We start from the raw sequence: 14,916 nt of genomic DNA on the forward strand, positions 1-14,916 counted from the left end.
GAGAATTTTTAATGGTTCACAAGTAGAGGCCAATTGTAAGCCAATGTCCTCCTTTGGGCAATATCTTTCAACTGTGTGAACTTGAACCTCCCACAATATTTTATGCATAAAACCAGTATCACTTTAAAATTTGTTACAGTTGATACATAAAATATTAATGTAATTAATCAACTGTAATCTAGATGAATTTGATTACTTTTATGGGGGTAAGGTTGAATACTTTTGCAAAGCACTGCGTGGATCCAGCCCAAATTAAGCCCCAATATTGCTAAAACTGGGAAATGGTATGGTATATACAAAAAAAAACAAAACAAAAACACATCGCTTATTATTTTATGATGCAATAATTATAATATAATGATATATATTAAAACACACAAAATTATCCTGTATTATTCTGACCAAAAGTATTTACATGGGCCTTGATTCATCACACCACCCACAGAAGGTCATCTGGAAAGACTGTGAGTGATCAAGATTCAGCACATAATAAAATACTCTAGTTCATTAAAGCTTTGTTTGCATGTTGCAGCCTGCTGTGATGTCTATATTGCAAAGGCCAGTATCACAATGATATACTGTGCAGCCCTAGTGTACATGTGTGAACAGGTGACCGTTTCCCTCTACAAACAGGAGTTTGTCACTACTGGCGAGTGCACTCTTACTAATTGAGTTCAGCCAGCACTCGTGCAGGGTTTTACTTTCGTCCTGTCAGTACCCCCATATCCGCAGTGTATTTGATTTAGGCCACTTTCTTCCCCATTAGGCTTTTATGGGGGGGGGTAATGAATTGATATAGTTGGCCCTAATTTATGTTGTCTCTAATTCATTCTCATAAATTCAGGCCTGTTCTAATGGAGGCTGGCCCGAACTGAGGGGGAATATACCAAGTTCATTATCAGGGTTACATGGCTAATGAATTCTGGGAAGACTACACTGTTGAGAAAGGATTAAACTGAAGCAAAGACAAAACTGGAAATTAGGTCTGAGAAGAAGAATGGAACATGTATTAAAGATGAGTATTATAAAGGGATGTAATGTTTTATATTTTTTAATTCAAAACAAGAAAGATTTCACCAACCTGAAATCAGAATTGACTTTTTTTTTTTTTCTCAACTCTGGTCATATTAACCATGATTCATCATATAAAATTTAAAAGCCAAAGAACTTGTTTTCTTGTAGTCTTCAAATCCAAATATAGTGAGGTCTTCTGATTTACATCACCGTGCTTCCTAATACTGTCATGATTATGATTTACAGCTGACTTTAAACAAAATGTTCCATATATCTGCACACAGATTGTGCTTAATTACTTTAAATATTCCACCATTTTGTAGATCTTCTCCTTGAACGACGTGCATGATCTTTGCCTAGCTTTATCCAAAAATAAACAATACTTTTTTTTTATCTTGGTCTGATAATAAAGAGCATTCTCTCTTTTGAAAAACTTGTCACTGCACAGTAGCTGGCCCTGCTATCAGTATGTTTGTGTTCTGTGAACTTGGACTTGTTTTAGATGCACAAGTGCATGAGAGAAAAGATGCCGTCTCATTTTCCATTCCAAACAGGATTGTGGACATCGACCGCCTTGTTGCTGGAGCAAAACAGGGCCTTCCAGGTCACACAAGAGAGCAGTGGAGAATGCAGAGCAGAAGAGGTCTTGATAGAGATAGTGGAGAAAATTTCTACTCCTCGTACATTGCTCCATTCATGATTCCCTCGATGATATGTAATGCCCAGTACTGTTTTCAGAGAAGCAGTCACATATCATGATGCTCTTACCACCATACTTCACTGTGGTTATGATGTTCTTGGGATCATATGTGCAAACCTTCCTTCTTCTAACATGATGAGCTGAATAATTAACAGTTCTCTTTCTGTCCCACTGACCAGAGTACATTGTTCCAAATTTTATGATTTGTCTAGATGTTTGTGTGCGAGTTTTAGACACACATCTCTGTGCTTCTTTTTTAGCAGAAGAGTTTTGCATGGATTGTGTGAAAGGAGATTGTTGTATTGCAGTTTATTACTTATTGATCTCTGTGTAACTGTTGTTCCTGCTACTTTCTAGTTTTCCTGCAACTCTTTCCAAGTAAACGCTGGCTTGTCTCTTACCCTCCTTATCATTAGTCTGAGAGTGTGTGGCAAACTCTTGCGTGGCATACCTGTCCAAGGATGAGTAGTTGAACTTTCCTGTTGCATATTATCAAACCAATTATACTGGCAGGATGTGTGAGGACTTTGCTGTGGCTCTGTAGGCTCTGTTTTCCATTTAAGTGTTGTTTAATAATGTCATCCCTAACAACTTTAGGAAGCTCCATCGCCTTCACCATGATTGTTACCTGTTGTGTGAAATCCTTCCAACCAATGGCAATGTCTTTTAATATGACACCATTTGCAAACCGCACAATTGTGACTTTTTTGCAGTAATAATAGCTAGAACTTTTTTTTTGCAGCCTTTGCATATATCATATATATACATGTATAGACTGCTTTGCCAAATTAGCTCAAACAGTTTGCACAAAAAATAACTATTATAAAGACTTTCACAAGGATTATGGTGATTTATTTAACTCAAGGCATTTAATGAGACAGTAATAAGCTAAATATAAACAAATCATCATTTATAGGGTACTTTCAATTAAGAGATTGTTTGTCCAAAACCCTAACCCCTAAATTTAAACTTAAAAATATATATATTTTTTGTTTCCTTAAAGATTTCTTAAGTGAAATTGAAATATTTCGATTTGAGTTTAATGTTAAAATTAAAAAAAAAATTACTGTCCCACGTTTTCATGTCACTACCAAAACACAGTTTTAGTCTATAGGTGGAGCCTTATTTTAGCCACACCTCTGCATTTTAGAGCAGGAAATGAGACTGCATCCCTGTCCCTCATGGCGACATGGTGAGCAGTTAGATCTCATTGTTTTTAAGTAAATGGGTCTCAAAGTCTGAAAATCAGTGTGTAACATTAAGGATTTTCACTACCAAAACACATATTTGCTGTAATTACTTGCAACTTTTATGTTTTAAGAGAATATTTTAATTTTACATATGCACAGCTCCTCACAGGAGCTCAAAATTACTCCAAATTAGCTAAAATTGTCACTACTGAAACAGCCACTACTGAAACATTTGGTAAAGTGTGGTAAGATCACATGCTACAGATGTATAGAATATGCTCAGGTATTCCTTTATGAAGGTGTCTGGACAGAGAAGTGATGCTAATAATTCATGTAGCTCATGTATTCAGACTGGTGAGTATCTGGAGACCCCTGGAGTCCAACGCTTCATTACTCCACACCGTCTCCAGTGAGATGCTTCAGGGATAAGTGGACATGGGCTTCTGAGTTCTGTTTCTCTCTTTCTCTCTCTCTTACACTCACTTTTACTTATTCCTCTCACTGCTCACCCCTACAAGCTCTGCTTCTGGAGATTCATCTGCAGACACAGTTGATTCAGTTGACATGTGACCTCACTGAACTGACACAGCAGGCCTGTGTAGTTTGGTCTTTTGGCAGCTTTGTGCTGTAGAGCTTGAGTCTAATCATTTGAATCTGCTTTTTCAGACCTCTGTCTGAATGCCCTCAAGGCTCGCTGCAGGGGCACAGAACTCGAACAAACTATTACTCGACTAAACTGCGCTTTAATTATTCTGCTTCAGGTTCTTCTGGATTTCGTTGAAGTTCTACGGTATGTACCTTATTATCATTACAATGTCATTAGTGGGAAGGATTATAGAGTAATTTGCGTTTGGTTTTACTGCTCATATCTGGATTTCACAGAAGCCACTGTACCCTCAACCTGCTTCCAAAAATACACAGTTTTTCTGAGGCCTGTGTTTATATGCAGAAATAAAGAGACAGAGAGAAAAGGTGGGGGGGCGGGGGGAGATCTTGGGAAGCTTTATATAGCCACCTAGGGAAATGCCAGGAACATGAAAATAAATGAGGCAGAAACTCATCAGAGGAAGTCTATAGGAAATGATTTCTGATGTTCTGTCTCTAAATGACACTTATCCATTATTAATTACACAGTGTGCCAAGAGCCGCAACCCAACCAAAACCTACAGAGTGACAGGTCACAAAGGTCATTCTCAGTTTAAAGCTGAACAGGAGAGCAATAAGCCTGAGGTGAGTGTGGACCAGTTTGTATGAAATAAATGAAAAATGAGCAACAATTTACTAAGGGGCCAAATTCATACAGCTACATGAAACACACTCAGGACAGACATCTGTAGTCATGAGAGTCTATCTTCTGCACCACATGAGGGAAAAACACACTTATTAAAGACTCCCAAGTGATGTCATGAATCTATATTAACATTTAGAAAGGCTTATTCTAACAAGTATCAGATGTTGTAAACACTGCTTTTAGATACTCAGGCTATGATTAATCCAGGTTTAGACACTCAAGCTGTGATTAATTCAGAGGTAAACACTCAGCTGTTTAAAGTTCGGGTGTAGATGCTCAGGTTACGATTAATCCAGGTTTAGATGCTCAGGCTGTGAATCTGGGGCAATTCTAGGAATCAGAGCCTTAGGGGTGCTGAACATCCAATGAGACCAGACCCCCATGACCCACCCCCCCCAACCTCCACCCGTTTTTTTTTCTCATCATATCTTCTATCATTCTATAACATTCATTAGCTGATACACATATAGACAGTACTAGTCTATCACCTTGGCTTTAATATCAACACACAGGCCTACCAAAGGCACAACAGCTCGCTTCTCTCACTCAAATTCAAACAGAGGATGGTCGTTGATTGACAACCTGCAACATTAGCTTGCTAGAAAAAAAAACATCAGATAGCTAACAAGAACAACTGAGATTAATCCAGATTTAGACACTCAGGCTGTGAATAATTCAGGTTTAGACACTCAGGTTGTGATTAATTCGGGTTTAGATGCTTAAGCTGTGATTAATCTAGGTTTAGATACTTAGGCTATGATTAATCCTTGTGTGACACTCATGACGAACAGCCAATTGCATGAAACATGACGAGAAGTCAAGAAGGAAAAGAAATCATACTATTAAAAGATGTAGAATATAAAGCATTTATCACAGTTAAAATACCTCACCACTGCCACCAGGGTTAGATCAAACTAAGCTTAAAGTTAGCTGGGTAAGCCAAAAATATTGCATTGTGAGACAGAGCCCTGTATTGAGATCATTCAGATGGTTGTCTGTAATTGAAACTGTAACTTATTAGGACCCCAAACAAGCAATGCACAGTTTTGGACTGTAATTTAGACCACTTGTGGTGGTCATTGTTATTAGTTAGCCTCTGATTTTGCAGTACGTCAGCTAGCAAAATCTTAAAAATATCCTGCTTAGGACCCCCAAAAGGCTAGATGCCCACTGACGCTTACTGAAATAAGCCTTTATAAATGTCTATATAGGTTTGTATCAGTTATCATGAAAGCTTCTGTAAGTATTGTGGAGCCATATAAATGCAGTCCTTCAGTAATGTGTTACCAAAAAATGTCAGTGACTTTTTCTCTCCCCCCTGAGGTCTGCAACAGCCTTCTTGAACAATGTGAACAAAACTTAGTTTAGACAATGGCTAGACCACACTGGGTAAAACACTTGATTCTCCAGGCTCTCATTATCTTGGTGTGAGTGCGTGTGTGTGTGACAAATGTGGCTCTTTTTGTGTCGCAGAGCAGGTAAACCCTTGTCGAGCACCGGGAGAGAATACTGATGAATGTAGTCACACTTACTTCAGAAGCTTATTAAATTCTGCATGTGTTCATTTCCTGTTCGCAGCACCATTTGATGGTGTAGATCTCTGTTCCCTAAATTGGTGTGACTGGAACTCAAGTGTGTGTCTATAAACTCCTCATAGACTACAAGTACAAATGTCCATTTAAGTGACAAGCTGTGAACATGAGGAAAGTGAAAAAAATAAGAAAACACAGCAGTTTGGGATAAAAGTAATATGCGGGCTACTGTGAAGTACAGTGACGTGTTAATGAATTTAGAATTCTATTTTTGTAGTCATTTTGTAACTCAGTAAACATGTAAGACAACCAATCAAAACAGTTAACTGTCTCTCTTGCTTGTTTTCTCTTTGTGTCTTTCTGTCTGTCTGTCTCTCTCTCTCTCTCTCTCTCTCTCTCTCTCTCTCTCTCTCTCTCTCTGTCTGTCACATGGCAATGTAATATATTTGTTTGAGCTGTTAACCAATTTAGATTATGGCCTTCCTTCATTGCTGTGTGACCTTCTTCTTAGTTGGTAGCTTTGAGGGCCTTTGAGATGTAGTTACAGAGAAAGAGAGAGAGAGAGAGAGAGAGAGAGAGAGAGAGAGATACTCTGCTTTTAGAAATGAAAGGATGAGTGAAGGACAGTTACTTTCAGCAAATTGACCTATCCATGCTCTGCCCACAAATGCATTCTTAGCAACCGTTGCTATGTTAGACAATCTTTACCGAATGTTGGCCAAATTTATTCTAATGGGAAATTGTACCACACAAGTCAGTTTGTGTCAAAATACATACACCAATAAACTGCTGTGCTACCGAGTTGCACGATGTTGTTGTAACTAATGAAAACTAGTCAGATTGTGAATGACAACAACACAGAATTTGATAAAATGCTAGCGTTACATTGGGAAGAAGCAAAACAAAACTGGGACAGGTGATGGCAGAAAACCTGATGGCCACTGTAGGTTCTACTACATGCTTGGAAAGGTAGGGGCAAGGCAGGGGTATTTAGTTGGTTGCAATCTGCAACCTCACCACTAGATGCCACTGAATCTTACACACTGCACCTTTAAAATCAGCTCATCAGAAAATTAGTGTTTAGGCTCGAAATAGTCAAAATAGCCATGAGAAAAAAATGTCCACAGGTTTGCTGATCATGAAGGGGGAAAAATAATTGCTAAATTTTAGTAAAATGGGTAGAATTTCGCACTGGTGCAAATGAACCTCTGCACCAGTCTCTGGTGTCATAAATGCTACTTTTGTCAACTATCTGTAAAGCAATCAAGGAGAAATCACTAGGAAAGAATTTGTGGGCAGAGCAGAGGTCATTTGGATTTGACATGTTAAAAAAGTCATGCCAGAAATGTTATTTAATTTAAATGAGAAGAGAAACATTATTTTACTGAAATTAAAGCATGTTTTTCCACATATGTAGATATGCACAATGTAATAATGTTTTCAGAGTTTCATTGTAATGTTAATGTGATTGTTGTGTGGGACCAGTGTGTAGAGCACTGCTGTTCTCATCATTAGTGATGTACTAAGCCACATGAATTTTAAGCCTCGTTGCAGATTCTGAACTTGAGCACAGGAATAAAAGTCAGCTCAAGCGTTCCTCCAGCTTCCTCTCCAATTCTCTCAGGACTCTTTCTGAGCAGCTGTTTCTGCCACCCTATGCTGATGTGTGTCTGCTCTAATGAACATGACAGTCTCTCTCTTTCTCTTTCTAACTCTCCAACATCTGCAGCCATGGCAACCTGATGCTCCATTAGAGTGTTTGTGGGGGGAAAAGTTCAACAAATAACATCCTCTGTGTCTTTCTCATTTCTTTTCACACTTACACAACCATCAGACTGACAATCCAGAAGAAAAGCTGTACTAGCAAATTTCCCAATTTAGCTGCATTCTTACTTTTCTAGCTTTTCTACGTCTAGCCAGGCTACGTCTATGCAGCATAAGAACGTTCATAGGTGCATCCCTTAGGGCACAGATGTGGCCCTAAAAAGAGAAATTGCAGGTAATTGTAAAACACAAATGACAGTCTCTTTTTGACCTTGGATCTTCCCTCATCTCTTGGTTAAGAAGCCTGCTTTGGTTCTTCTGGAGCTATTAGCCTTGAGACTTCTGAAGACATGTCCAAGGACAGCAAGTCCTGAGGCTTTAGTCAGTGACTGTGTTGCTGCTATCATATTGAACTGTACACTTGCTTCTGCTGCCTGAGATGATGGCATTGATTGATACCTATGGGCCTACTTGACTCCTTTAGAGCAACTGGCCAGTACTGCTGCAGAGAATGGCCTTACCTGAGAGTTTAACCCCTTTTCATAGTAGCCATAAAGTACAATTTTCCTATTTTGGGCTTCTCTCGGTTCGACTATCAATTCTTTTCTTCTCTGATGTTGATGGAATATATCGCTGTTGTCGGAAGAAAACCTCGTATCTCCAAAATGATGACTTTACAGTAGAAGAAAAAAAAAACTACTTTACTTTTAATGTAAATCAATGGATCCATACTTTTTTCCAAGTAATTTTGGGCCATTTCTTATGGTCCATTCATCATGATATTTACACACAATGTAAAGGGCAACAGGCATTTCCAAATTATGCCAAAAACTGAAAAACCATCTTTTCACCCAAAATTTATTCAGAAATCAAAAGCATTCTTAAGGAGTTTGTCTGCTTATACTTATCTGGGTAGGCTTTACTCTAGAGTTTGAAAGACTGCTGTGAGGATTTTATTGCATTCAGAGCAGTAGTGAGGTCAGGTACTGATGTTGGATGATTAGTTCTGGATCACTCCAATTCATCACAAAGGAATTGGATGGAACTCCATCACTCCAGAGAACACGGTTCCATGCCTCCAACGCTGGGGGGCTTTATACCCTTCTAGCCAATGCTTTCACTGGGCGTAGTGACATGAGGCTCATGTACAGCTGCTTCAGAGTGTCCCATTCCTTTGGCAGTGCTTTTCTATGCTTTATATAGGCTGTTTATGTGCAATTGAACACTGTTATCAGCAATAGGTGCACCTTAAAGTAGATGAATCCCCTAATTAGATGGAGTGTCTAGAAAGTTTTGGACATATAGTGTATTTCCATGGATGTGTATGATGTACAAAATTGGAAGGGAACTAGGTTTTTGTCTTCTTAGGTGAAAAAGCAAACTGTTTTTATTGTGTTATTGTGTTCAAATGGAAAAATGTTAACACACCCCCCACTTTCACCCCTTGTTGCTCACTAGCAGCCCAATGCATTCAGGCAAAGAGTGAGAAACGGTGGCCTAGAAAAACTGACAGAATTACAAGAACAAATATTTTCTTTGATTATATTAATTTTAAACATACAAAGCGATTTCCATTCTGCTGGCAGAACAGTCAATAGCAGGCCTGCACAAAGAGGCTACTGAAAAATCTGTCATTACATCCCTCTTGACTTCAATTTGCAATCTCATGAACTGGCAATCAAAGCATCAACTGTTGATCCTGATTCTCTAAACCTGCAGTGTGCTCATATTGAAATTTGTACCTGCCATATTCTCAAAACATTCTATATACGTCCATCACTAGTCGATATCTCACAGATCGTGGAGCTAGCAGTAGCCACTGGCTTATCTCATGGATCTTTCCTCTGTATGACCAGTGTGCATTTTGTTTTTAACTGTACGGAACTGAATTGAAGTATAAATTAATAAAGTATTGATTAGCTGAATCAGATCATTTTATAGGTACAAGAGTTCATAAGTACTATGATTTTCAAAGCAAATAAAACCTTGCTGCTCAGAATTGAGTTGTTTTCTGATAGAGTGCAAAACCTAAGCTATATAGTTGTTTTAGGCTGTGAAACAAGCTGTTTATCTCATAAGTACATTCCAAAGTCCATTCTGTCTTCAGGCAGATGGATTACAATTGATGTCTAGTCTATACTTAATCCTTGACGCTATGCCAATGCCTTTCCTATATACTCTATATATTTCTCCTAGAATTATATATATTTTTGTGTCCAATAGAACATCATGCAGCCCTAATAATTTTCATCAGTTTATTTGACTGACATTTATTTCTGCGGGTCTTGTTGTTGTCTCTGAAGCAACTTTTTAATCTCTCCACAAGCAAATCTCTTACAAAACTTGGGAAAAAACAATGCTATGAGAGCAGTGTGAGCAGCTTGTGATTGTAATACCTACTTGAGGAGCTTTCCAGCAGCCTACTATCAAACTGATTTTGCTTAAAGGCCAGATCTGTGCAAGGACAATGTTCACCTTAAAAGAACTCTAATCACCCTAAATAGTCTCGCAAGCAACAGTTCTGTAGCTGGAACACCTCTGCGAGCTCTGCACAGACGCTGCCGCGCTGCATGCTAAGAAGCCAACATCTGAGGCAAGCGAGAACCATACTGACACCTGCAGCTCTGGCTTAATTGCTGTGATTAGCACCGTCATGGGGATAATTGTTGGTTTCTATAGCTGAAATTAGAGCTTTTCTGTGTAATTAGCACTGCTTTAATGAGTATGTATTGGGATGATAAATAAACCGGTTCTTCGGAAGGGATGTAAACAGTCTTGCCCTTTGCAGAAGGCTTGAGAGCAGCTGCCAGAGACGAAGCCGCCGATCTTCATTTCAGCTCGCTACTGTATGGTTTTTGTCAGTGAAAAATTGTTCTGATTTTACCACTGATGTCTCACTCTGAAGCAGGGATCCAAATATAGAACTCATATAGAAAACTGCTGACTTTGTAGTTTCCATCTGTTAGCTTTGTATTCTAATGATTTCAGGATATGATTTCTTGTGTTTATCCCCCAGTTTAGCAAACTAGGAGAGGATGGGGCACAAACTAACACATTTTAGTTTTTTGCCAGATATCGTTTTATACAAACAACCTGTGCATCTCTGCTACAAATTAAGCATAAACTTTATTTCCAGCATCTAACTTTTTGTGAACAATTTGGCCAAAGGAAGCATGAGTGCAAATGTTACTCTTACCTGGTAGGTCAGGTTGTTTTTAACAGTAGATAGAAACTCTCATAATTGGATGTAAAAACAAATAATTCAATGTAATTGTTTGAACCAGATGAGCTTTCCAACCTAAATTCACAAAATATATATCCATCAAAAATAAATATGTGTCAAACTGAGGAAATTTACTAGCAGAAGATAGATGAACTAGTATTTTTTTTAGCAATCTGTGTATAAAAACTTTAATAAATGATTTGTTTTGAATTTAAATGGGAATTTCCCCATTGTGGGACTAATAAAGGATTATCTTATCTTACATACTGTTGATTTGCCATTTTGTTTACTTTGGGAGGCTTATTTCTTACACTACATTACGACTAACCCCCTCATGTGGAGGCTGTACTTTAGCATAGCTAGCTTTCACTGTGAGCTGTTTACATGTGGTAATCGTTGACACTACTACCACTAAAAGGGTGATTAAAATAATGTGGGTTAAAAACCAGCAATTAAAGAACACTTTTACCTACTTTTATGGTACTAAAACAGTCATCAGGGTCTTGAGAAATGCCTGTCCCTATTGCTGTGAAAATTGACAAATGACAACGCTACGGGAATTTAAAAGATGACTAGAAACACATTCTATCTGAACCTGTTTAACTGCATCAAAAGTCCACATTTTACTTTGCATAAGTCAAAAGTCTCCCCTATATTACATTCTTTCTGACTGTTAGAGAAAATGCATTAATCTCAGTAAATTATTCAAATCTAATAAATGTGCACAGGATTAATGCAGTGTGTTTATTATGTGTTTATTGTTGCTAATGTGGTTTGACCCACACAAAAAGTCTATTTGTAGTAAGCCCTTCGAAAATAAAGGTTTTTTTAATTTTGGTTCCTTAAAGAGCCTAACTGTGGATGGTGCTTTAAAGAACCATTTTGTAAAGTAAATGTGTGAGTGTGAAGAACCTTTTGAAAGTTTAAAGGACCTCCACATCATGTCTGTTTCTATACCAATAAATGTCATTCCTTGAACCGCACATCCAAGTGAAGAACCATTTAGGAACCTCTATTTTTAAGATTGTACTGACTGAAACGTTAAGGGATTGGGCACAGGGTGTTCACTTCTGACAGCCAATTTACATTTGTGCTACAGACCTCTGCAGCAGCGATGTGCAGCAGCGATGTGCAGCAGCGAGAAACCTTTAGCTTTGCCATTAAACACCTTTCTGCGTCACTTGCTGCCCAAAATAGGATTGTCAGATGTTGCACATTCGAGGCACGTTCTCTCCAAAGCGCCTTTAGAGCATGAATCATTTGCACATCAGACCCCTTTTGGAGTGCATTTCTGCACTCTGGCGAGAGGCGGAGACGGAACTGGTGCTACAGGCAGAGTCAGACAGATCCTGAAGGTTTGGATCTTTACCTTGGGGCTTCAGGGCTGGTCTTTATAAATGGTCGGTTGGCCTCGTGAGTGAGGTGGGCTCACAGGGGGTTTAAGTGTAAGGTGGGAAACGCTCGCTTCTCCCGTGCTTCGGTAACCTTTCAACTGCCTTTTTCACCATGTCAGCAAAACAAAGACTTTCTTTACTCTGCAGTGTAAAACTCCCAACTCCCAACCCTCAACATCCCCCCTGCCCCTGATTCCCACTGTCAGAGAAAAGAAAGTTTATGGGTGGGGATGGTTAGGAGAGCGCCTGTAAAATGTGGCTGTAAACGTATATGTATGTACATAAAAGGATTTCCAAGATCATGCGATTGTGGTCATTTGCAAACTATTCAGACTGAATCAAAGAGGTTTATCAACTGTCCGCTAATTTGGTTAAAAGCTAGTGTGTTTTTTCTGAAATGCTGTCCATGGTGCTGAAACATTTGTAATATCGTGTAATATGACTCCTAGTGAGCGCAGTGTAGTGCTCATATGGACGCTGTCTACTGCGAGACTTTATTAGAGAATGGTGGGGGAGAAGTAGGGGGGGGCAGTCCCCCAGTCCAGCGCTGCGTTCACTGCGTGTCTTATTCTCGGCCAAGTTGAGAGCTCCGGCTCAAAGCCCGGTCGCGCTGCTTCTGTGCGCGTGTGCGCCGCATCCCGCGCGGTGGAGGGGAAGAGGAGGAGTGTGTGTGTGTGAGGTGGTAGTGGGGCGGGGTGGAGGGGGGTTGGATCTCTCCTCGCGCTGATCGCAGCAGAGCTCGGAGACGCGCCTTACCGCGTAGGGGAGTGGATGGCGGCAGAGGGTCATGAAGGTAATCACTGCCTTTGAGCGGGGTTCCGGGGGCTCTCACCACGCACGGCGCGCGCCCTGCCCATCAATAATTCATCGCGAGCAGCAGCAGCGGCGGCGGCGGAGCGGGAGGAGGAGGGCGCAGCGCGCAGCGGCTCCCGAGCTCGTGGCTTTGAAGAGCGCTCGCCGGCTCGCCGCCATGCCCCGCTCGGCCGGCGCTTCGAGACGGGCTCACGAGGAGGACGAGGGAGGATGAAGAAGGGAGCGGCACGGGGCGAGGCAGAGGTAGAGGCAGAGGCAGCGGGCTATAATGAAGTGGAGCGGCCGCGGAGTGTGCGCCGTCGCGGTCTCCGGCACCCTGCTCTTCACGTGCGCCGCCAGCGCCGCGGCCGTGGGCTTCAAGTGCGTGGCGCTGGGCGCGCGCGTGCGAGCGCGCTTCCACCTGGGCAGGGCGGCCGGCGCCTTCTACTCGGGCATCCTGCTGGCGCTGGGCCAGGCGCTGCTGTGCGCGGCGCTGGTTTGCTGTCGCCGGCGCGGAGTCTCGTGCGGGAACTTCTTCCTCGTGGGCCTGCTGGTGTTCGTGCTCGGCGTGCTCACGGCCTTCTCGGGCGCCGTGGTGGACGGCGACGCCGTGGCGCTGGTGGAGCGCAAGTACGCGCGCTACTGCTCGGACGCGAGCGCGTCCAGGGGCGCGAGTGCGGCGGAGGCGGAGGTGCGCGAGGCCTGCGACGCGCTCCGGGACTACCAGCGCGCGCTGCTCGCCTCCGCCGTCCTCAACGCGCTCGAGTGCCTGCTCGGCCTGCTCAACCTGCTGCTCGTTAAGCGCTGCCAGAGCGCGCGCTTCTACCGGCGGCAGCGGCGGCGGGGGCGCGCACGCGGGCCGCTCACCGGTGGCGGCGGCGGCGCCGTAGGGACCCTCGTGGTGTTAAGCGGGGACGAGCGGGACCTGGCCGCGGCGCCCTCGCCGGCCTTCCGCGCCTACGTCAACCCAGCGCTGTGCCGCGGGGGACCGGAAGAGGGCGGGGCGGAGGTGCAACGCAGCGGACACCCATCCAGCGAACTTCCGGGCTACTCGCCCAGTGACCCGGAGCTCAACCACTCTTACCCGTTCTCCTACCCGCTGCCCAACGAGTGCCCCCCGGCCTACGAGGACATATTCCCCGGGGAGGCCAGGGAGCAGAGAGCGAGGGCGGAGAGCTAGGACCGTAGGACACGTGCGCGCTCCAACGTGCGCGTGCATTGACAATCTAAAAACCCTGGAGCTCCTAACACGTTCACTGGGAACGAACCTGCAATCAGCCCTTTCTCTCTCTCTCTTTCTCTGATGGCAAAACGCTGATTGCGTTCATGTATTGCACTTTTTCTTGCCTGGGATGTTGGCAAAACACGCGATATACACAATGAACTGGCTTTTTCCAAACCAGACTGACGTGGTAAGAGAGATATACAGATGATATCTAAGAAGTAAATCATTATATAAAGAGGTTATTTCAGTATCTGCCTTCGTTTTGGATCACTGATTGATGATTGATTGGTTGGTAGATTGGTTGATTGTACTCGCTCATCTTCTGCCCATGTAGTTTGTTGATGTCATTCCCTTGTTTTCCTACATTCTGCCTACGTTTAGCTCATGAATAAAAAAGAAAAGTGGATTTCCTCTTCCTTGACGCAGACGTTTAATCTGAATTGGTCTGTGTGCCGTGGTTGTTCGGCTCACTTTGTGATTAGATGCTGGCTAACTCATCTCTGAAATGCAAATGATGTGGTTTGTTTCATATCAGCCTAGTGCTAGAGACCATGATCTGGGGGCTGTTGTACATCCCAAACTGGCTAAGCATTCAGTATGGATTTGCTGTGGACTGGCACACTACCAACATTTTACAGAGATCCCGTCTACCCTTATTACAGACTGGCATAATTACTGCGTATGGAATTGTGGTTGAGCAAAAGTAGGGTAACTCAGGTAAAGCAGTCTGCAAACTGCTGTGCAATGGCAACAAGTTTTCAAGCGCTTTTCAGCTGTGAGTAAGCGCTGAT

The 14,916-nt window shown here is 42.2% G+C and overlaps 1 protein-coding gene across 1 annotated transcript; it reads left to right on the forward strand.

Moving 5' to 3' along the window:
- The first annotated feature begins 12,778 nt into the window (after positions 1-12,778).
- LOC118806418 (transmembrane protein 271-like) lies at positions 12,779-14,511 on the forward strand. The gene has a single exon (XM_036567837.1). It carries the CDS (start codon positions 13,190-13,192, stop codon positions 14,078-14,080), a length of 891 nt encoding a protein of 296 aa, XP_036423730.1. The 5' UTR covers positions 12,779-13,189; the 3' UTR covers positions 14,081-14,511.
- Positions 14,512-14,916: the final 405 nt, after the last annotated feature.

Source organism: Colossoma macropomum, unplaced genomic scaffold (genome assembly GCF_904425465.1).
Source record: "Colossoma macropomum unplaced genomic scaffold, Colossoma_macropomum, whole genome shotgun sequence".
In the NCBI taxonomy this organism is placed as follows: domain Eukaryota; kingdom Metazoa; phylum Chordata; class Actinopteri; order Characiformes; family Serrasalmidae; genus Colossoma; species Colossoma macropomum.